Source organism: Monopterus albus, unplaced genomic scaffold (assembly GCF_001952655.1).
Source record: "Monopterus albus unplaced genomic scaffold, M_albus_1.0 scaffold403.1, whole genome shotgun sequence".
NCBI lineage: Eukaryota > Metazoa > Chordata > Actinopteri > Synbranchiformes > Synbranchidae > Monopterus > Monopterus albus.
In genome coordinates this window covers 280,979-305,527 of record NW_018128283.1, presented here as the reverse complement: position 1 = coordinate 305,527, position 24,549 = coordinate 280,979, and the positions used below count along the sequence as shown (strand labels likewise).

General features: G+C 49.0%; 1 protein-coding gene across 1 annotated transcript in view; it reads right to left on the bottom strand.

Moving 5' to 3' along the window:
• Window positions 1-24,549, bottom strand: part of heatr5a (HEAT repeat containing 5a) — a 33,764-nt gene that overhangs the window by 2,881 nt on the left and 6,334 nt on the right. Inside the window, exons 8-39 of the mRNA XM_020586383.1 lie at window positions 24,358-24,549; window positions 23,773-23,928; window positions 23,396-23,551; window positions 22,175-22,327; window positions 21,993-22,092; window positions 21,329-21,438; window positions 21,084-21,253; window positions 20,796-20,959; window positions 20,134-20,239; window positions 19,685-19,875; window positions 13,109-13,268; window positions 12,505-12,694; window positions 12,248-12,417; window positions 11,127-11,262; window positions 10,701-10,883; window positions 8,217-8,426; window positions 7,958-8,136; window positions 7,447-7,515; window positions 7,060-7,239; window positions 6,405-6,639; window positions 5,662-5,766; window positions 5,432-5,566; window positions 5,175-5,302; window positions 4,197-4,344; window positions 3,926-4,099; window positions 3,437-3,538; window positions 3,009-3,092; window positions 2,605-2,766; window positions 2,173-2,324; window positions 1,724-1,831; window positions 974-1,076; window positions 177-330 (exon numbers count right to left, since the gene is read on the bottom strand). The exon at window positions 24,358-24,549 is cut by the window's right edge and continues 52 nt beyond it. Of these exons, the coding sequence (XP_020442039.1) occupies window positions 177-330; window positions 974-1,076; window positions 1,724-1,831; window positions 2,173-2,324; window positions 2,605-2,766; window positions 3,009-3,092; window positions 3,437-3,538; window positions 3,926-4,099; window positions 4,197-4,344; window positions 5,175-5,302; window positions 5,432-5,566; window positions 5,662-5,766; window positions 6,405-6,639; window positions 7,060-7,239; window positions 7,447-7,515; window positions 7,958-8,136; window positions 8,217-8,426; window positions 10,701-10,883; window positions 11,127-11,262; window positions 12,248-12,417; window positions 12,505-12,694; window positions 13,109-13,268; window positions 19,685-19,875; window positions 20,134-20,239; window positions 20,796-20,959; window positions 21,084-21,253; window positions 21,329-21,438; window positions 21,993-22,092; window positions 22,175-22,327; window positions 23,396-23,551; window positions 23,773-23,928; window positions 24,358-24,549 (4,765 nt within the window). The remainder of the gene's footprint in view (window positions 1-176; window positions 331-973; window positions 1,077-1,723; window positions 1,832-2,172; window positions 2,325-2,604; window positions 2,767-3,008; window positions 3,093-3,436; window positions 3,539-3,925; window positions 4,100-4,196; window positions 4,345-5,174; window positions 5,303-5,431; window positions 5,567-5,661; window positions 5,767-6,404; window positions 6,640-7,059; window positions 7,240-7,446; window positions 7,516-7,957; window positions 8,137-8,216; window positions 8,427-10,700; window positions 10,884-11,126; window positions 11,263-12,247; window positions 12,418-12,504; window positions 12,695-13,108; window positions 13,269-19,684; window positions 19,876-20,133; window positions 20,240-20,795; window positions 20,960-21,083; window positions 21,254-21,328; window positions 21,439-21,992; window positions 22,093-22,174; window positions 22,328-23,395; window positions 23,552-23,772; window positions 23,929-24,357) is intronic.

Here is a 24,549-nt window from a genome sequence, read left to right as displayed (position 1 = left end):
CTATATAGACATACATACGACTCCAGTTGTGTTTTAATATACTGTCATTTATTATGTGTTTCTACAGCAGCCTTCACTTGTACGTGTCCACAGGAGGGGTTGGTGGGGGCGCCTAAAACCATACATACAACACACACATCCTAATTTGACACCAATGAGCTGTGTAGCAGTTTTACCTGAAGACAACTGAGTGCTGGGGGCCGAGACGCATCAGGTCCTTGAGCGCTACCTCATGGAGAGTCCGGGACGCTGCGGGTGCCAAGCCGAGGGCGTTTTCATCCAGGAGGAAGGAGATGAGGAGGGGGAGCAAGACGGCTACCAGCCGAGGACCTGGAGGAAGCACACACAGACAGGACACGTGGGGTGAATCCCAGTTCCCTTAACTGATCATTCCTCACTCCTCAACCCTCACTCAACTCAGAAGTTGTCTGGTCCGCCATCTGGAAGGACATCCCAGGATTCTTTTATAGACTACTTAACACTAACCCCTTTATCAGAAATCAGCTGGTGATCAGACACTTCAGGTGAAGGATCAGAGCAAGAGATAAGACACAAGAAAAAGAGGCAAGTGAAGGAAACGTGGATGCTATCACAAAGCGTGAGATGCACCCCAGGACAGGAAAGGCCATAGCTGTACATTTAATATATAGTCATGGCTGGTTAACAGAAATACTCGGCCCATTAACCCGCTAACAGTGTTAAGCTGGTGTTGGTGCAACTTAACACTTGCTGCAGATCGTAGAACCTTCCAGAAACTCTGAGGACAAGGCAGGCTTTTCATTTGAAACCTGTACACTAATTGATGAGTTTCACCACCAGCAGCTCGCACATGGAGAATAACTCAGTATTATTGTGGAGCCGAGAACATTCATCACTGACTGGGGAGGGTGACATGACTCTGCTGTACCGAGATGGACATTACACTGAATTTATCATGTGACACATTAGAGAGCAGGCTCTTCTCTGTGCTCACGCTGTGACTCCTCGGCAGCCTGGACCAGAGCCTCCAGGGCTCGGACTCCCTCCACGACTCCCAGCAGCTCCTCTGGACTCTGAGGACGACGCCTCTCCGCCTTCTGAGGAGGGAACGCATCATGTGATCAGTATGCTGTAAGAACCAACCGAACATCAGGCAGCAGCTGCACACACAGACAAGGAGCTGAACTGTGCCCTGCTGACTGGTGTATGAATGTGGCTCTGTGTATGTGCCTCCTGCAATATATCAACATAAAATTTTTGTTTTTGCCTCGTGTGTATTCATCGGTTCAAGAGATTAGACTTCGTAAAGTGAGACTAAGAAGCAAACAGGCTGTTTCAGAAATGTGCTGTATTTCTTCATGATCAGTTGTCCATTATTTTTAAAAGAACCCATGATTCTGCAGCCACACCTATATTTTTCTTGAATCTGAGACTTATGGATATTTCTTCAAAGATAGACTTTGTTTCCAGTCATCTCACTACCTTCCACTTGATAATAAAGTCATAAAACTCCAAAACAACAAAAAAAGAATGTTTAAATTACATCTCATGTTTTACTTTCAGTTCTCATAAAAAGCTTATTTCTGAGATTCAAATGTAAAAACTAAAGTGTCTAAAAAGCAAATGCAGAAGCCCAACCACTGCACGGGCTCCACTGGATGCTATGGCGGAAAAAAGCCAAACATTCAAACACCTAGTTCAGTCTTGGGTGTCTCAGGTGCAGCTGCGTGTTCTGGTTCTGTACCTGGAGGAATCGAACCAGAGGCGGGCCAAGGGCCTGGATGTATGGGACGGCCACACCGGGCTGAGCCTGAAACACAGACGTCAGCAGCTGGTAACATCGACTCACCACCTGGAACATGGGGAAGATGTTTATTATTTTTCACAGCACGTATTAAACCCAGATTTTACATCTCACCTCTTAAAGTAGAAATAACTGTCTGTCTTTTTTTTATCTGGTTTTAAACCTCTTCCTGTGGTCCTACTACCACTGGAAAGATTAAAAGCTGGTCATAATTTGATGATTTCAATGGGAAATTCCCAGAGTGAAGTAGGTACTTTAGCCCCAGGTCACTAACATACTGTAAATACACTTATGTGGACCCCAGGATGAGCAGCTGCTGCTACAATACAGCAGCTAATGTGGATCTAAATGAACAGAAGTGGACAATAATCTCTCTGTGTGCTACCGACCAGTGGGTCTTTGGAGTCCATGCTGGCGCTGAAGCGCTGCAGACACAGCGTGTGGAGAGACTCGACGGTGCAGACGTTAGGACCAGCAGACAGCAGGAAGACGGTGACAGCCGTGAGGAGGCTGATCTGATCCACAGCACAGCCAGAGTCTCCTGACAACATACAATCAACACTTTGTGTTCCTCATCTCTTCTTCTATTCAATAAGAGGGCAGCATCCATCTACGCTGAGCATTTATTAGTCAGTGTGTTTTAATTACAACCCGCTTCTCTACCTCGTCTATTCATCCATCTTCTTCTTCCTGCCTTTCCTTCCCATGTCATATGTCTGAGTGCTCCACAATGAAGAACTAATAGAGTTAACGCTGCGTACAGCGTTACTGTTCCAGTTACAAACACTTCTTTCTAAATGACCAAAGTGTGTAGTGTGTACCAGCGTCCCAGAGTCCCAGCAACGTTTTCAGAGCAGATCTCAGCAGCAGGTTCCAGGCTCCACGGCTTTTCTCCTGTCGGCTCATTGGAGATGTCAGGATGGACTTCAGGGCCTGAAGAGCCGCCTGGACCACCAGGCCCAGACCTGCCCCAGTCGCTGCACCTGCAGACCAGACATTTATACATGAAGTTTGAATTCTAGCAGCACCGAACAGTTTGCAGCGTGACTGTGTTGTGTCCCTCTGTAAACCCCAACACATCAGCAGGTTCATTAAATGACACGGCAGGGCCATAAACCAGGATGAAACACCTGTTTGTAACAAAAGATGGGCTTTGATTTCAAGGTTTTATATTTTAGTTCATTTGAAGGAGTGTAAGATGATTCTTATGGAGCTAATGTGTTACCAGTGTGTGCGCTGGGCCGGTGGACCAGCTCTCTGAGGACTCCCAGCAGCAGGTAGAGAACAGTGGGGAGGATGGACACACTACCTGCAGGATGACGCACAACCATCAAATCAACCAACCTGAGACTGAAATACCGAAAAGCTTGTTTTATTTATTTTTTATTTTCTCAAATGGGCAAAGATACGGCATCATTACTGATGTGATCACTGTTTTCTGTGACCCCCAGGGCTGTTGGTTACTTAAAGGAAGACATTCACTCATAGAACAATGTGTTTTTTATAAAGTGCCATGACCTGATTGGACAGACGAGGCTAGGGAAGCACTCTGACGTCCAACAGCTGAGCGTAGTAACAAAGTGATGCTTACTAAACATTTCTCATAGCACTGACTCTGAAGTAGAACTCATTTAGACACGAGCACAACCTCACCTTCAGGGGAGCAGACGGACGGCAGCTCTGACAGGACACACAGAGCTGACGCCACCAGACGACAGTCGCTGTCCGTCAGAGTCCAGACTGAACCTCCAGGACCTGAGCACACACATGAACACACAGTGCCAGTCAGGAGGACACTGCACTGACTTATAACGCCCACATGCTTCACCCAAACCCTGACAGCTCAGCCCTACCTTTACACGCTTTTGTCTTGTTCTCACAGTAAGACTAATACGGACACAGAGTTCTTTGTCTCCATATTTCCTCCCGTTTCCCTCACACTTGTTTCTCTTCCTAACTTTATACTCTCCCTCACCCTCCTCTTCATCTTCTTTTTTCCAGTTTCATCCTTTTTTTCTTGAAACTCACATCGAGCTCTAGAGCCTGTTCTCTCTGCCGACTCCCAGTATCAGTGCTGTTCTTTCCCTCACAAACCCACTGATTTAACGCATCTTTTCTCTCTTCCATTTCTCCTTCTCGTACCTGTTGGACTGGTTCCGGCCAGTTTGGGGCTGAGCTGCGGAAATTTCCGGACCAGTACAGAAAGACAGAGCTGCAGCGCTCCAAACACCAGCGAGTGTCCGGGAATCAAACCGCCGGTGTCCCGTCCCTCTCCAAACTCTGGCAGTGTCTCCTTCTCGGCCGCTCCGTCATCCACTGTGCAGCAATAAAGTTTTGTACGACAATCAGGCCTGAGGAGAATGTTCAGCCAAAAACTTAATTTTTTCATGTGGACTGAAGCATTTGGATTTACCCTCGGCACTGTGGCGTTTCTCCCTGACGTGCTCCTGAGCGGCCGTCACAATCTGTCGCACCAAGTCCAGCACAGCGAGGTGAACCAACGTGGACTCTCGGGTCACCAGGAGTCTGTGAAGGACGCTGACCAGCTCCACACTCAGAGCCTGAAGAGACAAAAACGGTCCACGTGAAACTCACACCGTTCCAGTCAACAACATGCACTTCATGTAAAAGATAACTTAAGTCATCTTTTGAAAACCTTTCTACATATGACCGTCTCTACAGCATGTGTAAATATAGTATTTATTGTTATTATCTATAAAATGATCATCCAGCCTGAAGACAAAAAGAGGATTGACACGTTCAGCCATTTCACCTCTTTGGTCAAGAGTGAGAAATCTCTGGAATCTGGTCTAAATTCTGGCCTAGATCAGCTCTGAATTAAAAGGTCTGATTTATGGCCTGGAATGTCTGCTGAACTGTGGTCCGGATTGTTTGGCCTGGTTTCTAGATTAGATTGTGGTCTGAATTCTTACCTTGATTATGGATGTATTCTGGTGTGGATTCGGTTCAGGAATCTGGCCTGGAATCTAGTCTGGATTCCAGACCAAAACTGAATCTGGCCTGGAATCTAGTCTGGATTCCAGACCAAATTTGAATCTGGCCTGGAATCTAGTCTGGATTCCAGACCAAATTTGAATCTGGCCTATGTTTTAGTGTTAATTCTGGTTAGAATTCTAGTCTGGAAATCAGCCTTGTTTCTGGAAACTATCCTGGTCTAGACCATGGCCTAGGCGATGTGAATTCTCCTCTGTTTTGAACACTGGATGTGAACTACCGCCTGGACCCTGGGTCGTTTAAATTCTAGCAAAATTTATGGCTTTGATAAGAACCTATATTCTGGTCTGGTCTGATTTCTGGTCAGAATTATAGTCCAGATTCCATTTAAAATGATCTTGATCTTAGATTCAAGTCTGGACCACCTGTGTCTCACCTGGTCATTTCCGATCTTAGCTCGGGGCCAGGAGATGTCCAGCAGCGCCTGCAAAGCTCGCAGACAGGAAGTGATGTTCTCCATCTGGTCCTCAGAGTGTGGAGAACACAGGAACTCCACACTGATCCCTGACACAGGAACACACAACCAACACAAGCAAACTCAATACAAAATAATAATAATAATAATCACAATTTAATGTCAGCGAGATAAATACATGTTTGAATGCTGGCTTTGTACTGAAACCAGTTTCCTACCCAGTATGAGGTGCAGTTGGTCCGTGTTGACATCCTCTGGACTCTTGGCTCCGCCCACAGAGCCAGTATGCCCCATGGAGGTGGGAGTGGCTGGTCTGGACAGGTTGGCAGGTGCGTCGTCTGGCATGATAAAACCTGAAAGACACAGTGACAGTTGACTCTTAACACCTGCACATGTCTTTAGTCCAGTCTTAAAAAGAGTGAGGAGCAGGGGGAAGAGGAGGACTGACCTGTGCTGTGGAGCCACAGGGAGGTGGCGTGGAGGATGGGACCCCACGAGGAGGAGTAATGAGCTCTGGCCTGGTTCACTGTCTCCGCTGTGTAAAAGGAACCTCCTGGAGGAGAAGGACAAGCAAAAGCTCATCAGTTTAATCAACAAGCAAACCGAAAATAAAGTGACAACTTGTCCTGAACACATTTGGTCACACGTGTCCTCCAGGAAGCTCTTAGCTAAAGTCCGAAGCCACCAAGCTGTTGGTCTTTCTGGGGTTTAAAATCAACCACGAGGCATTTCAGCTGGAGGATCATTTGTTAGCATGCTTTCCTGCCACTGCACCAGAGCAGTGCTGTGTTACTGCTGTAAGCCAAAGCAGTAAGGATGAGGAAAGCTCCCCATAAAAACCGTTTAACAGTAGATTTACAAATTCAGATGTGTTAGGCATCGACAGTAGCAAACTGGCCTACCAGGATGTACTCAAAGTGCCTTAAAGTTCTTCTCTATTATATCAAGCATTTAATAAAATTACAAAACCTACATGACTATTCTATAAAATACTGCATTTAAAAATTTGAGCTTATGTCAGGATAGTTGGAACTTTCACAATAAGAAAACTCTCTGATGTATTTAGAAGTCTTACAAAATCTTGAAAGAACTTCTATAAGATCAAATAAACTTGAACCGTCACCGAACTGAGTTGTTATAGAAACCAGTGGTGCAGCAGAGGCCCTTCCCCGAGAGAGACAGCCCTCCTACCCGCTGCAGGGAGCTGGGATGTGTAGTTGTGTGGGAGGGTCAGCAGGGCGTGATCCTGCAGCGCCGCCAACCACAGACGACTCAGGGTCGGCAAATCTGATTGGACCAGCTTCAGGAGACCTGCCCCTCCTGACTCAGATCCTGAGCTGTCATTGGCCAGAGAAGACACTGCGAGGTCAGCTGACCCACCAAGGCACTGCTCCTGTCTGCTCCTCTGAACAGCTACGATGTAAACCTGAGACAAGAGCTCCGAGATTAAACATAAACCTTGTCAGGACTTCACCGTCAGATTTAACCTGGAAATCATGTAGTGAGTTAGTTTATCTTGATGCAATAAGATTTTAAATGATGATGTGACTTGCTGCTTCTTGAACCTGCTCAACCTTTCACACTGATATTACAACTAGGCAGTGCAGACTGTAAATACTGTTACAGAAACAAGTATTGTCTGGACATCATTTCAGTTTCTATCTTGTTTCCACAACATGATGACTTGTGTACTTGTCAGTCAGAGCTGGTTACAGGATGACACCATCATCCCTGAACGGAGGAAGTCTGCACATTCTCAAAACAATTTCATATTTAGACTTTTAGAATTTATTTTCCATGACAACAACAAAAATAGGAGCTAAATCATCAGAAGACAAAAACCCACCTGGGCCCAGGCCTCGAGGACGGCCAGGGACTCCATGGTGGCAGTGGCCTCGTTGTACAATGGGCTGGGTGTGTCCCTCCCAGCCTGGACCTTAGCCAATGAGGAGGCCAGGAGCTGGTGAACGCGCCGCAGGTCACGGAGGTCACTGACGACACCGCTGGCAATCCAGGCGCTGCACACCTGGAGAGGAGACGGTTAAAGGTCACAGCAGCATGTTGTGGTGTCATTCCCAGTGTCTCAGCAGCAAACCAGATGTTCAGAGACTAATAGTAGTCCAGATGTTTGGTTTACCTGGAGAGCAGACCGAGTCAGCAGCCACAGATGAGCTTTACCTGAGATACAACCTGTCAGTCAAAATTATTAAAACTATCACTGCTGATTGATTACCTGGCAGGCTTTGGCCGTGACATCAGGAGGAGCATCAGCAGTGAAGGCTGGTCTGAGAGCAGCTCCAACCTGCACAGAGACGGGTCAAAATGTCGTGTACCTGCTCCTGGACTTATCCAAGTACAGAGAATCTCCTAACTGAAGGAACATTCATCTCTTTAAACGCAGCTTCATGGCAGAGTCCACAGAGCTTAACCCAGTTATCTAAACTCACAGATGTTGACAGATCGACGGGCCTCTGCCAGACTGTGTGTACATTTTAACAACTTTTACAGAGCTTTACATTTTCTTAGGAGGTAGAGCAGATGAAAGCTCTCTCTCTCTCTCACAATGCACCTGCTTTTTCCTTGTACTAGTTTGCTTAGTTGCATTAGCAACAGGTGGATCCATATTTGGCATAAACTCAACTATTTACTGCTGCAGCTCATATCACTACTCTGTGTCCAGCTTTCATTTTTTAAATAACACCTTGTGTGCTCACTTAAGCATCAGACCACTGAGTGGGCCTTACATTAGCCTGGTACTGCTCCAGGATGACATGACCAGGGAACTCTGGTTCGGGGATGGCTGAGAACCGCCTGATGATCACCAGCAGGGTTTGAAGACCTGCCAGTCTCAGCTGGTCACTGTGATCTGTAGCGGCCATGAACGCCATGCGGACCAGGTCACCAAGATGGAGGACCAGGAAGTCTGAGAAGAGACAGGGGAGGGGTCAGAGAGGTCCGAGGCATCATCAGATACAAAGTGAACCGGGTTCCAGAGGGTCTTACCGGTGGACTCATTCAGACGTCGTTCCTGAGCCAGAGCCATGTCAAAGTGAGCCAGGTCAGCACTCTCACACGCAAAGCGCCGTGTGGCCCAGCGCAGGGCTGTGAATGGGCCGCCGGACTCTGACCGAGCTCTGAAAGCAGAGGAGTCGTCGTTCCTGCCAGGGTCGGACTCCTCGTCCTCCTGACTCGCCTCCACTGGGGCCCGACAGTCTGAGGAAGAGTACAGTTCAGATTTCAACCACTTACAAGGTCAAAGGTCAAGGTCAAAATGTTTGTCATATGCACAGTTAGGACAGGTGTTTCCCCACACATCGATAGCTGTTTTGTTCGAAGCAGATCAAAAGCCCGTTGAATGCTGGTGGCTGTGGGTCGACCAACTCTTCATCCTGAATCTAACGATTGTCAACATAACATGGGTCTAACTTGTTCCAAATTTACACTTCTCTTTTATTACATTTTTTACTATGATCCCACTGAGAAACAAGAACAGACCCAATAACACCAAAACAGAGAAGACTCGCAGCTACAGTCAGTGACATCATCAGCCACAGTAACTGAAAACAAGAGATACACCGCGTGAAGAATCACACACAAACAGGTCAGCATCTAAATGTGACTAATTACTTTACAAAAACAAAACCTGATTTGATCGAGGAATGAGCGTGCCAACAACTCAGTCACCGAGCCTGGTTTAAGCTAGAAAATACACAACTAACTTCCAAGAGTTGATGATAAAGTAACAAAACTGGGACAGTCTGCATGATTAAATTACTTCATGATTGGAAAAGTTACTGACATAACTTCTTTATTACCTATGATAATGAGGAGATACTGTCCCCAATCTTCACACATACACTCCTATTTATCAGTACCACAACAGTTGTTAATACATAACGGCGGATCGGTGCAGCTTCTACAGTAATGCGGTTGATGTACCGGTCCGTCGTGGTGAAGAAGGAGCTGAGCTGCGCCACGTATGTTACTGTAAACATGATCCAGAGTGTTCTTGCCCCGAGTGGGACTGTTCAAATGTTGGTAATATTTGGAGAGTACAGTCTTCAAATTGCACTGGTTAAAGTCGCCTGCAGCGATAAATACAGCATCGGGGTGAGCTGTCTCTAGGGTGTTGATGACATCATAGGGTTTTCTGGGAGCCGCAGAGGGATTAGCTCTTGGGCTAACATGTCTGTGCAGATTCTCGGTCATTCAGGTCATAGTAAACTGAAAAAACTTAGAAAAAAATCAACTGGACTAGATTTCTAGGTCGAAGACGTTTCACCTCTCATCCAAGAGGCTTCTTCAGTTCTGACTGACTGGTGTTGAGCCGGAGATATCTATCCCCATGGTGGTGTTTCAGTCCTTTGATGCCCAACAATGTCCCCTAATGATTGAGTCATTATAGCCCAGTATCGGTGAGAGTCGTTACCCGTCTTTGGATCCTCCCCTGTCGACCGACGCCTATTGTCCTGGTGGGCATGTTTGGGCAGAGATCTCAAATTTGTCCTTCAGGTGGAGGTGGACCGCTGACTCTGGTCCACTGGAGTTGGCTCTCCTGTGTTGGGCCATGCGGTTTGTGAAGCGGCTGCTTAGTTTCACCAATGTACAAGTCGTTACACTCCTGACTACACTTAATTGCATACACCACATCACTCTGTTTATGTCTGGGTGTTTTGTCCTTCAGGTGGACCAAAGCAAGGAAGAGGCCCAACAGGGAGAAACCAGAAACAAGAGGGGATAACACCATCATCCTTTATGTGGCTGGTTTATCAGAGAAGTTAAAAAGGATCTTTCGCAACCACAATATCCCAGTTAACTTTAAACCAGGGAACACCCTGCGGCAGAGACTGGTCCACCTGAAGGACAAAACACCCAGACATAATCAGAGTGATGTGGAGTTTGTTTTCCAGAGACTGAGCTAGGAAGAGGCTGGGTATGGTGGTCAGGTAGCGCGAGCTTTAGCCTAGCATGGAGTCCCCCTCGCTTGCCCCTTTTGTGTCTCCGTCTCCGGGTCACTCTCCTGATTTCAGCCTGCTCGCTTGTGCCTGGTGCTCCAGGGACTCCCCGAGGACGGTGTTGGCTATCCCCGCCGTTGTTGCGAACAATGAGTTGTAGCTCCGGTGGTATGAAACCAGTAAATTCCCAGTGGCTCTGTGAGTTGGCGATATCTAGCAATGCCTGTCTGTTGTATGTAAGCAGTGCATGACATTTGTGCACCACAGGAAAAGCAAAAAACACACAAAAAAGAAGAAAAAGCCGGCATTCAAGAGTGGGACGCACAAACACGTTCGCCTTGGTGGGCGCCATGTTGGTTAATCTTAAACTTACTAGCTTCTTCTGGAGATTTAAACCTGGCACGGTATCCCACAGCGGAGCTGTGTGAAGTCATTTAATTTTCAAGGGCCTGCGTTGAAGCTCACACTGATCTGTGTGATCAGAGTCAAACAACAAAACTTTTGTGTTGCCAGACAACTGAACTGAACCCACCTGTGGCTGCAGACAGGACGTCCTTGCAGAGTTTGAGCCAGTGTCCCAGTTTCCCACCAGCAACGCTGGACACCATCATGTGGACCAGGGTTTCCTGGATGTCCCTCCTCAGACCTGGATCTGACTCCTGGTCCAACAAAGTGAACAGAGCTCCTTCCAGGCCCACTTCCTTTATGGTGACGTCTGCACAGAGACAGAGGTTAGTGCATGTGGATCTGACTGTTCTGGATGATGCAGAAGAACCGTGTAATAAACTGTTCTACACTGTGAGGGAGAAAAAGTAAACACAACTAACTGCACTGTCTTTCTGACTGAATGTGCTGCTGAAAGTGAATACACTTAATTTAACAAAACAAATAATTTTCAACTTATTTTACTTTAATACTAGTACATGTATTTAAACCAGCGTTCCTCTCTAAGTCTCACCGAGTTGTGTGTTGTCTCTTCTCGGCAGCTCTTTGACCAGAGTCACGAGCCCCCCCGCCCCCCCCCGCGGAACAACCTGCCGCAGACACGCCACCACAGCCCGTCGCAGGCACAGGTAAGAACTGCACAGGCTGGCCTGAAACACACATACACACACACACACACACACACACACACACACAGGTGTTAACACCTGGACAGTAGTAACCCGTCATGAGGGTCAAGGTTCGTCAGTGGAAGCATGCAGACATAATGTTTCCTCCAGACTCCAATGTTAAATTTTAACTGAAATCTGTTCAATCTGTTAAATCTATTGTTACAATAAATGAATAACAATTAATGTAATAAATTAAACAATTTTATGTTAATCCTAATAATCACAGTAATTTGTGGGATTTATGAGCTTTATCCAGAGGAGACACTGAGCAGTTTCAGTAACTGTGGGTGTCAAACCATGGAGGCAGGAAACAAGGCAGGGCATGGTGTTATAGTCGGTAAGTGGCGCCATTCAACAGAAACGTGTTCGTGTTATTGAATTAACTCTCAGTCTGCAAAGCAAACAATGTGAAATAGTTCATGACAAATGGCAAAGCTCCATGACCATCAGAACCGTGTTTGACATGTCTGAGAACCAACAGATGTGTGCAGTGACAGAAAACTATTTGAAAAGCTGCACCGAACAAGGTCCAACAGAAATGGAGAGAGACAAACAAAAACTTCAGGCCTGAGACAGGACCTACCACTGTGGAATAATCCAACAAGATCTCCTGCAAGACATAGGACAGGGTCAAAACACACACACACATAAAGTACACGGCTACTACACTCTCTCACAGAGGCCATCTTATTTTATTTATGGGGCACATAAACCTAATTCAACAGCCAGTAGCAGCTTGCAGTCACCAGTGTGTGCAGCAGAACATCTCTGTGCAACGTTTATTGTTGCTGTTGCCTTGTAGAGGTGAAAATGTTAAACCATGTTGGCTGCACAGACCTCTACTTGATTTATTTATGATTCAATCTCAAACCAAATAAACCCCGTCAAGTTCAAATTAAAAGCTTCCCTGTTTTGTTGTTGATCTGTAAAGTCAGACAGGTTTCATGTGCTCGGGTATACTCACACACAGAGCCGGTACCAGGTTGGCAAGATTGACATGTGGAGGTGAGAACATGTGCAGCTGCTGGAGACAGGAGATGGCTCTGGCCTGCACCAGACAGTCAAGACTGGCCTGCATTACCCCACATCCCAACAGACAGCTGGAGCGCAGACCGGACACCACAGCACCCTCATCTGACAAACACAGCACACACACATTCACTCACAGACATCCTGAAATCCAATCTGTGTCTGCGTCCTCGGGGTGAGGGGGGACCGTACCCTGCAGGTCGGGGCCCAGGCAGGTGATGAGGGCATGCAGGCAGCGTCCCAGGCTGGACTGAACCTCCGGGTGGGTGGGTACAGCCGACAGCAGCAGCCGGAGCACCAGAGTGAAGGACGGCTCAGCGTGGACACGATACAGACCACCAGACAGGTCCACCACCAGAGACAGACTGTGCAGAGCCCAGGTCTGGGCCCAAGAGAGACAGGACACTCCAGATTAGGACATTTTTTCTGGTCCTCTTCAAAGGCACGTTGGGAGGACATTAAGACACCAGGTTTTGCATTTAAAATAAAGGATGATGCTCATGATTTCCTGTTATTACAACCACCAAGGTGAGCTCCAGCACTGCACTGGGTGAATGTTTCTTCCTGTGTGCTGGAAACAGACGGCCCCCCCAGTGAAGTGGTGTGGCTCACTTGGGGGGGTTAAGAGGTGGACAACAGTGGAGGTCTACAGCACAGACTGATAAGCTGAACCAGGGTCCGGACTTGCATTCACTGGTACTGCGGGTCTCTGGACAGGGTTTGTGGGGAACAAGCATACAATATCACCGGCTGCGATCAACAACTGTGACTGTATATAGAGCAAAAGTGTGTGTACCTGGACCTCAGGTGAGGTGCTGTCCTGGCTCAGGGTAAACAAAACCCCGAGGCAAGTGGACAGATGTTGAGGTGAGCTGATTCCTCCAGTGTAGCGGTGCAGCACCCCCAGAGCCAGAGCGTAGCCACTGCGAGAGGCTGCATCCCGAGCCGCCTTCAGCCTGAACACAGTCAAATTACACTATTCTGTGGGCAGTGATACCACATAGGATGGGACTAGTGACAATAAGAGGCAGGATCAGCTGCAATCTCTGTTTTTAGGGAGCAGCAGTGCTACATCACCATCAGCCACATGCAGACGAAGTGACGGCCTCCAGCTCCAGGTGATAACACCCAGGAGGAACACGTCGGCTTTTCTGCCTTGATGGTTTTAGATCACAGCATCACTGAGTCACCAGTTAAAACACACCGTGACTTATCTAGACCCAGACTCGCCGGCTGAAACACGCCGGGACTTATCTAGACCCAGACTCGCCGGCTGAAACACGCCGGGACTTATCTAGACCCAGACTCGCCGGCTGAAACACGCCGGGACTTATCTAGACCCAGACTCGCCGGCTGAAACACGCCGGGACTTATCTAGACCCAGACTCGCCGGCTGAAACACGCCGGGACTTATCTAGACCCAGACTCGCCGGCTGAAACACGCCGGGACTTATCTAGACCCAGACTCGCCGGCTGAAACACGCCGGGACTTATCTAGACCCAGACTCGCCGGCTGAAACACGCCGGGACTTATCTAGACCCAGACTCGCCGGCTGAAACACGCCGGGACTTATCTAGACCCAGACTCGCCGGCTGAAACACGCCGGGACTTATCTAGACCCAGACTCGCCGGCTGAAACACGCCGGGACTTATCTAGACCCAGACTCGCCGGCTGAAACACGCCGGGACTTATCTAGACCCAGACTCGCCGGCTGAAACACGCCGGGACTTATCTAGACCCAGACTCGCCGGCTGAAACACGCCGGGACTTATCTAGACCCAGACTCGCCGGCTGAAACACGCCGGGACTTATCTAGACCCAGACTCGCCGGCTGAAACACGCCGGGACTTATCTAGACCCAGACTCGCCGGCTGAAACACGCCGGGACTTATCTAGACCCAGACTCGCCGGCTGAAACACGCCGGGACTTATCTAGACCCAGACTCGCCGGCTGAAACACGCCGGGACTTATCTAGACCCAGACTCGCCGGCTGAAACACGCCGGGACTTATCTAGACCCAGACTCGCCGGCTGAAACACGCCGGGACTTATCTAGACCCAGACTCGCCGGCTGAAACACGCCGGGACTTATCTAGACCCAGACTCGCCGGCTGAAACACGCCGGGACTTATCTAGACCCAGACTCGCCGGCTGAAACACGCCGGGACTTATCTAGACCCAGACTCGCCGGCTGAAACACGCCGGGACTTATCTAGACCCAGACTCGCCGGCTGAAACACGCCGGGACTTATCTAGACCCAGACTCGCCGGCTGAAACACGCCGGGACTTATCTAGACCCAGACTCGCCGGCTGAAACACGCCGGGACTTATCTAGACCCAGACTCGCCGGCTGAAACACGCCGGGACTTATCTAGACCCAGACTCGCCGGCTGAAACACGCCGGGACTTATCTAGACCCAGACTCGCCGGCTGAAACACGCCGGGACTTATCTAGACCCAGACTCGCCGGCTGAAACACGCCGGGACTTATCTAGACCCAGACTCGCCGGCTGAAACACGCCGGGACTTATCTAGACCCAGACTCGCCGGCTGAAACACGCCGGGACTTATCTAGACCCAGACTCGCCGGCTGAAACACGCCGGGACTTATCTAGACCCAGACTCGCCGGCTGAAACACGCCGGGACTTATCTAGACCCAGACTCGCCGGCTGAAACACGCCGGGACTTATCTAGACCCAGACTCGCCGGCTGAAACACGCCGGGACTTATCTAGACCCAGACTCGCCGGCTGAAACACGCCGGGACTTATCTAGACCCAGACTCGCCGGCTGAAACACGCCGGGACTTATCTAGACCCAGACTCGCCGGCTGAAACACGCCGGGACTTATCTAGACCCAGACTCGCCGGCTGAAACACGCCGGGACTTATCTAGACCCAGACTCGCCGGCTGAAACACGCCGGGACTTATCTAGACCCAGACTCGCCGGCTGAAACACGCCGGGACTTATCTAGACCCAGACTCGCCGGCTGAAACACGCCGGGACTTATCTAGACCCAGACTCGCCGGCTGAAACACGCCGGGACTTATCTAGACCCAGACTCGCCGGCTGAAACACGCCGGGACTTATCTAGACCCAGACTCGCCGGCTGAAACACGCCGGGACTTATCTAGACCCAGACTCGCCGGCTGAAACACGCCGGGACTTATCTAGACCCAGACTCGCCGGCTGAAACACGCCGGGACTTATCTAGACCCAGACTCGCCGGCTGAAACACGCCGGGACTTATCTAGACCCAGACTCGCCGGCTGAAACACGCCGGGACTTATCTAGACCCAGACTCGCCGGCTGAAACACGCCGGGACTTATCTAGACCCAGACTCGCCGGCTGAAACACGCCGGGACTTATCTAGACCCAGACTCGCCGGCTGAAACACGCCGGGACTTATCTAGACCCAGACTCGCCGGCTGAAACACGCCGGGACTTATCTAGACCCAGACTCGCCGGCTGAAACACGCCGGGACTTATCTAGACCCAGACTCGCCGGCTGAAACACGCCGGGACTTATCTAGACCCAGACTCGCCGGCTGAAACACGCCGGGACTTATCTAGACCCAGACTCGCCGGCTGAAACACGCCGGGACTTATCTAGACCCAGACTCGCCGGCTGAAACACGCCGGGACTTATCTAGACCCAGACTCGCCGGCTGAAACACGCCGGGACTTATCTAGACCCAGACTCGCCGGCTGAAACACGCCGGGACTTATCTAGACCCAGACTCGCCGGCTGAAACACGCCGGGACTTATCTAGACCCAGACTCGCCGGCTGAAACACGCCGGGACTTATCTAGACCCAGACTCGCCGGCTGAAACACGCCGGGACTTATCTAGACCCAGACTCGCCGGCTGAAACACGCCGGGACTTATCTAGACCCAGACTCGCCGGCTGAAACACGCCGGGACTTATCTAGACCCAGACTCGCCGGCTGAAACACGCCGGGACTTATCTAGACCCAGACTCGCCGGCTGAAACACGCCGGGACTTATCTAGACCCAGACTCGCCGGCTGAAACACGCCGGGACTTATCTAGACCCAGACTCGCCGGCTGAAACACGCCGGGACTTATCTAGACCCAGACTCGCCGGCTGAAACACGCCGGGACTTATCTAGACCCAGACTCGCCGGCTGAAACACGCCGGGACTTATCTAGACCCAGACTCGCCGGCTGAAACACGCCGGGACTTATCTAGACCCAGACTCGCCGGCTGAAACACGCCGGGACTTATCTAGACCCAGACTCGCCGGCTGAAACACGCCGGGACTTATCTAGACCCAGACTCGCCGGCTGAAACACGCCGGGACTTATCTAGACCCAGACTCGCCGGCTGAAACACGCCGGGACTTATCTAGACCCAGACTCGCCGGCTGAAACACGCCGGGACTTATCTAGACCCAGACTCGCCGGCTGAAACACGCCGGGACTTATCTAGACCCAGACTCGCCGGCTGAAACACGCCGGGACTTATCTAGACCCAGACTCGCCGGCTGAAACACGCCGGGACTTATCTAGACCCAGACTCGCCGGCTGAAACACGCCGGGACTTATCTAGACCCAGACTCGCCGGCTGAAACACGCCGGGACTTATCTAGACCCAGACTCGCCGGCTGAAACACGCCGGGACTTATCTAGACCCAGACTCGCCGGCTGAAACACGCCGGGACTTATCTAGACCCAGACTCGCCGGCTGAAACACGCCGGGACTTATCTAGACCCAGACTCGCCGGCTGAAACACGCCGGGACTTATCTAGACCCAGACTCGCCGGCTGAAACACGCCGGGACTTATCTAGACCCAGACTCGCCGGCTGAAACACGCCGGGACTTATCTAGACCCAGACTCGCCGGCTGAAACACGCCGGGACTTATCTAGACCCAGACTCGCCGGCTGAAACACGCCGGGACTTATCTAGACCCAGACTCGCCGGCTGAAACACGCCGGGACTTATCTAGACCCAGACTCGCCGGCTGAAACACGCCGGGACTTATCTAGACCCAGACTCGCCGGCTGAAACACGCCGGGACTTATCTAGACCCAGACTCGCCGGCTGAAACACGCCGGGACTTATCTAGACCCAGACTCGCCGGCTGAAACACGCCGGGACTTATCTAGACCCAGACTCGCCGGCTGAAACACGCCGGGACTTATCTAGACCCAGACTCGCCGGCTGAAACACGCCGGGACTTATCTAGACCCAGACTCGCCGGCTGAAACACGCCGGGACTTATCTAGACCCAGACTCGCCGGCTGAAACACGCCGGGACTTATCTAGACCCAGACTCGCCGGCTGAAACACGCCGGGACTTATCTAGACCCAGACTCGCCGGCTGAAACACGCCGGGACTTATCTAGACCCAGACTCGCCGGCTGAAACACGCCGGGACTTATCTAGACCCAGACTCACCGGTTGAAACACGACGGTGACTTATTTAGATCTAGACTCACCCGTTGAAACACACCGTGACTTATCTAAATCCAGACTCACCGGTTGAAACACGCCGTGACTTATCTAGACCCAGACTCACCGGTTGAAACACGACGGTGACTTATTTAGATCTAGACTCACCCGTTGAAACACACCGTGGCTTATCTAGACCCAGACTCACCGGTTGAAACACGACGGTGACTTATTTAGATCTAGACTCACCCGTTGAAACACACCGTGGCTTATCTAGACCCAGACTCACCGGTTGAAACACGACGGTGACTTATTTAGATCTAGACTCACCCGTTGAAACACACCGTGGCTTATCTAGACCCAGACTCACCGGTTGAAACACGACGGTGACTTATTTAGATCTAGACTCACCCGTTGAAACACACCGTGGCTTATCTAGACCCAGACTCACCGGTTGAAACACGACGGTGACTTATTTAGATCTAGACTCACCCGTTGAAACACACCGTGGCTTATCTAGACCCAGACTCACCGGTTGAAACACGACGGTGACTTATTTAGATCTAGACTCACCCGTTGAAACACACCGTGGCTTATCTAGACCCAGACTCACCGGTTGAAACACGACGGTGACTTATTTAGATCTAGACTCACCCGTTGAAACACACCGTGGCTTATCTAGACCCAGACTCACCGGTTGAAACACGACGGTGACTTATTTAGATCTAGACTCACCCGTTGAAACACACCGTGGCTTATCTAGACCCAGACTCACCGGTTGAAACACGACGGTGACTTATTTAGATCTAGACTCACCCGTTGAAACACACCGTGGCTTATCTAGACCCAGACTCACCGGTTGAAACACGACGGTGACTTATTTAGATCTAGACTCACCCGTTGAAACACACCGTGGCTTATCTAGACCCAGACTCGCCAGCTGAAACACGCCGTGACTTATCTAGATCCAGACTTGCTCTCACAGTTATTAAAAGCTTTCCGCACTATTTCTGGTTTATTATGCAACTATTCGTTCTCTGTCTATTTTTAAATCATGACCTGCTTCATTTCTACTGCTGCTAAATAAATTAACATGAGTTTGCCGATATTTGATTTTGGCAGGAGTTTTGCGTTGCTCCTCACTAATAAACATGTCAAAGTTAAAATGGGCAAAAAATATGAATACCACACAAAACGTATGAACATCAACTTCAACTCTCACAAAGTTAAATTTTATACTTTTTAAAACAAAACAGAATGCAGAACATAAAAGATATCAATACAGACCAATAAGGACACTTATGAATTATCCATGTGCATGTGTATTTACCTCTATTTCCCATTTCTGTCTGTTCTGCTTTCTGGCATATTCCAAACTATACAATTAATCTATCACTAATCATGATCTGGACCTGGATGAGCAGCATAAAATGAATGGATGAAAAGGTATATGAGGTATAAATTAGTAATGAATTTAATGTCAGACATATGGAACAGCAGCTGGGGCTCCATCCACACAGGCACATTTTAGCCAAATTTTGAGAAAACTGGCAAATGTTTGTTCATTGAGATAAACAACTGATGCTGCTAAATCTCCAGTTGAAGCCATTAAACCACTGCAGAAAAGGAGGACACAGTGAGATGATCGATACAGGAGCTAGACGACATGATGGAAATCTGTCTCTGTGTATTAATGCACCAACTTTTCCATCCCTGCCCAGCGTGACACTGGTTTTGTAGTGTTTCGGGATGTTTTTGAATATCCAGCACCATTAGATTTTGTTTCATGTGCAAAATCTAAATGGTACTGGAGATTTTCCATCCACGTTTTACAAAAACCAACATATCTAAGAAAAAAATAAAAATAAAATAAAAGCAATTTTTGGCCTTTTTGGCAAAACCTACATCAGTACTTGTAAGACAAAGCTATGCATTAACCTCCACCCACCTGTCGAAGCAGAGCAGGGAGACGGAGACAGTGAAGCCAGGGTCTCCGACCACCTGGACCAGCCGGGCCAGACCTTCAGCAGCCAGGCAGCGCAGCAGAGGACTGATGCTCTCCAGCGCCCCCAACAGGAGGGACAATGCAGGGGAACGGATCTCCTCTGGTCCCAGAGAGCCCCGAACGTTGCCCTGATGCTGAGGAGCAGGATTCAGTTCAGTCTTTCCCAAATATTACTAATTTATATGGTGATAATATGTGTAGGTGGAGTTCTGCTGCCCCCAGGTGGACAACAATAGATGACTGCAACATTCCCACATCATTTAGAAATGGTGATGCAAAGACAAATGATAGTGACAGACTGTACAGACCGACTCCACTTAAAACCAGCAACATGCTGCTGTTCTCCCGGTAAACACCCACACAGACACTTGGGCGTCTGAGTGGTGCAGTACCTTGAGCAGACTGCAGAGGGCGGCACAGATATGCGTCTGGACTGTCTGCTGGCGTTGACCCTTCAGCTGGTTCACGCTCTCCACAAACTGTTCCAGTATCTTTACTCTAATGGAGAGAAGCACAAACAGATCATGTTCTTCCTTTTCCAATACTAACTTATCATTATGTATAAAAAATTAATTTTACATTTACAAGTATTTGCAAATATAGCTAAGTGTCAAAAATAAAAGTTCTCATGCAGAACTATTGTACATATATTATATTATATTATATTATGAGATTATTATTATTATTGATCCAATAACAAGTAAGCAGCCTGTTAATGTTGTAGCTGGTGGGTGTGAAACTACCTGAGAATATGTTTAGTTGCTAAGTTCAAAGTAACGACAACTGTCAAATAAATCTAGTGAAGTAAAACAGAAAAAATACGAGGCCCATCTGTTGCCAACAACCAGCTCCACTCTGCACAGAGTCTGCAGGGAAACCGACCTCTGCTCTGGTTACACTGCTCGCTAGCTCCTCTCACAGATCAATGTGTTGGAGCTGATTGTTGGGATTTGTGGGAAATAACACAAACATACACAACCACAGGCTGTGGCCTATAAGCAGGACACTTATATGTGTCTGTATCAGTCAACCACTTCCTGTTAACCCGTGTTACCTCTGAGGGGAGATGATGTGGGGGAAGACAGCTCCAAAGAGACGGACGGCGGCTGCGGTCAGAGCAGCAGGAGGAGGAAGAGGAGCAGGAGCCTCCTCACTCTTCTCACACAGACTGAAGGGGTCATTGTCTAGAGAGCCTCCTCCCACACTGCTGCCATGGAGCTGAGATACAAACACACAACACCTCATTAAAACGTTATGTAGTGCAGTTTGTGTTACCTGTCCAAAGTCCTGTCACCGCCCCCTAGAGGCTGCAGCTCCGACTACAACCACATTATCACATCACCTGTTCCTCGATGTATCTGTGGTCAGTGTCATGGAGGGCGGGGCCGACCAGCGGCAGGTCGTCATGGTGACAGAGGGGGGGCAGCAGGGTGAGCTCTGAGCAGGGCTGGTTCAGGTTGTCCTGACCAGAGAGATCTGCGACCAGCTGGTTCATCACCAAGCCAAAACTCTCTGCAGGAGAAAAAAAACTTTACTTTTAGTCTAGCTACTGGAACAACCATCAGGAGCGAAGGAGGTGTGTGTTACCTTGGTAGGTGTGTGGAGGCAGCAGCGCTAGCAGCTCGTAGACTCGCAGCCTGTAGACGAGCGACCAGCTTCGGACTGAGCTGCTGTAGGACCTGATGAGAGCGGGCAGCCTAGACATGACCACAGAGTGAGAGTCGCACTTTAGTCATAGAGAAACCAATGCATGAATAACTTCTACAAGATGTTGTCTTTAGTGATTTAATCTTACAAAACCAGGAAGAAACAGATAGACTGAACAAAGCAGAGAGCAAGAAACAAAAAACAAATACCAGGCCGGTCGCATCAGCTGATATCAAGTTATCACAACATCCTGCCACCTGCATTAAAGCTGAAACTATTATTGTTGAACTGACAGAGACACAGCTACTTTGATAATCAATCAATAAAAATAGTTTTTAAAGAGGCCAAATATTTATGACTTTCTGCTTGTCATATTTCACTGTAAACTAAATATTTGTGGGTATTTAGAGAAATAAAAATATTAAAACTGTAGGAAGAAAAAACAAATAATATCTGAAAAAAGTATATTTTTAAACTTATTTAAAAACTGTTTAGGTTTTTGATCAATAATCAAAATAACAAAATTAAAAATAAGGATAAAGTGTAATAATTATGTTCAAATTTGTGCAAACCCCCAACGAGCCCTAACCAATCAGGCACTGACTTGGTCAGCAGGGCCACAGCGCAGGCCAATGGTGTGAGCAGACGGCTGATGATGTCATCAGTGGCGAGCTCACTGCAGTGCAGCAGCAGGTTCTTTATTGCTGTTCAGGCACAGACACACAGATCAGACCAACTGATGCAGCAGTGATGAAGTGTGAACAGGTGTGCGACAGGTGCACTGACCACTGAGAGCCCCAGTACGCCCCTCCAGTGTAACCTGCCACGTGAAGTAGTCCCCTCGCTGCATCTCCATCTCCTGCTCCCTGAGCGAAGCAGGAAACACACAGCGCCAGAGGAGGAGGAGACGGGACAGGTGGTGCTCCACTACAGCAGGGCCTGGACACACACAACACACAAAATAACAAAGTCTACTCACATAGTGCCTCCTAATGAAACACAGCAGGAAAAGAGCTACAAAGTGTAGTAAAACAACACTGCTACTCGCTAATCCTAACGTTAAGTTTGTCCTAAAGGTGGTGCTAGAGGGAAGGTGATCTCTAAACCAGAGGTTTATCTTCTGTACGGTGGCCTTTTTAGGACATCTCAGACTCAGCTCTGAAACACCAGACCGGTCATCAGTGTCCAGATTCACCTCACTGTGAACGTTTGTCTGATGCCAAAGTGTGTGTACGTCTGAGGCCGTCTGGGCTTCTGTCACTAGGTGTAAACTACTGTTTGAAGTCCTGAAATGAAGTGCTGAAAAGCAGAAATGTTGATGTGATGTAGTTAGAAACAGTCAGAGATTCTCCAGCACTGTTATGATTAATCAATGAATTTGCTCATGGTCTCCAGAAGCTGAACAACAGCAGCAACTTATCAGGTTACCAAGAGAAGGGTCAAACATGAAAGGGCTCTTCATATAAAGAGAAAACAAGGAAATATTCTGGCTTAAATACGCTGCTGTAGATATGCATGCATGCATGCTGGCCAGCGACACACCTGCTTATTACTAACAGGTAACAACAGCTGTGCCACTTGTTCAGGTTCTTAATCTTAATGTGGAGGTTTAAAAGATTCTATGGATTCACTAGGTGGCACGTCATCGCTGGCAGAAAATAGAAAATCATTCTTTTCCACTTCTACTCAACATACACAGAAGGTATAATAACACTCGCGGACTTAAGAAGACTGTTGATGTCGAGAGCACAGCAGAGAAGACGGCAGCGGTGCCATCGTAGATGGTTTGTCAGCAGGACACTTGTCTGTGCTGTGACCCGACTTTCTGCCCTGCTGATCATGTGCTAAACTGCACGTCATGGGTGTGTAGCAATATGATTTCTGAGGACAGGCACAACCAATGCGCCCAAGGAATAGAGAATGCACAAGGAAGTGCACGTGTGAACCTGTTAACATGGTTTCATAGTGTTCTATATAGTTCTGCAGGGTCCGGTAACATTAGGCAGCGTAACTTCAGCGCCACCAGCCACTCAGCACATCGGTCCAGCAGCAAGGAGCACTGGGACGGCATCGCCATGACAACACAGCACAGGCACCAGGAGGCAGCCAGTCGGGCGGAGGACGCAGGGTGGAGGAGGACAGAGATCACCGTGTCCATCAGGGCTGTACGTAACGACACAGATCTATCAGCAGCACGAGACCACTTCGACTTCCTACAGCCATGGTTTAAATCCAGATCAAAACTCAGTCTGAGTTCTGCACTGTTGAATGATCCCTCACTGTGTCTTCCTGCTACCCGACCACGGTCACACGTCAACATGAAAACAACGTCACTATTTTGTCCCTAAGCACTGCACTAATGTACATTCATGGGTGTGTCAGACCTGTGCTGCTGTCGGTGAGGAGGGGGGCGGCGGTGGATCCCAGTCCCTGTATGAGACCTCCCAGTTCCAGCAGGCAGCAAACCAGGATGTGCTGACTGGCTGAAATGTCTGCAGATGAAACTCTGGTCTCCACGTTCCCATCAGCCAGAGCTGCATCTAAACACACACACACACACACATTACCACTGAGGCTCCACAGGATGGAAGACGTTCATCAATAGGGCAGTCACCAGAAATCTGTTGTTCTTATTTTTTTTGTTGTGATCTGTGTATGAGCAGCGTTCGCAAATCACTTCAGTGAAACAGGAGACTGGTTTTCAGCATGATTCATGCAGGAGTATCTCATCTCTTCCACACTATCAACCTGCCTGTATGAGCAGAAATATGCTAGAGCAGGGAACCCTAAGAAATCTGCACACAACATGTTAGACCTAGTAAAGCTGAGCAGTGCAGTGTCACTGACACGGGCCGGCTTGACTGAAATCTGCTTCTGCCTACACACTTCTCACTCACTTAGACTGATTTTTACAAAACACCTTATTTTTCAGGACAGTCATATGCAGGCTCTCCTCCCTCTCTGCTCACCGATGGTTCGTTTCTGCGATGCCACAATGAGGCAGAGCTGTTTGGCAGCGTTCGTCTGGGCCTTCTCTCCCAGCAGGGACCCCAGGGTGTTCCTCAGGATGAAGGACACACAACGGCGGGTCATCACAGTGTCGCTCGGCGTCTGAGTGGCCCTGCCGTGCGATGCCAGCTCCATCAGCAGTGACAGGAATG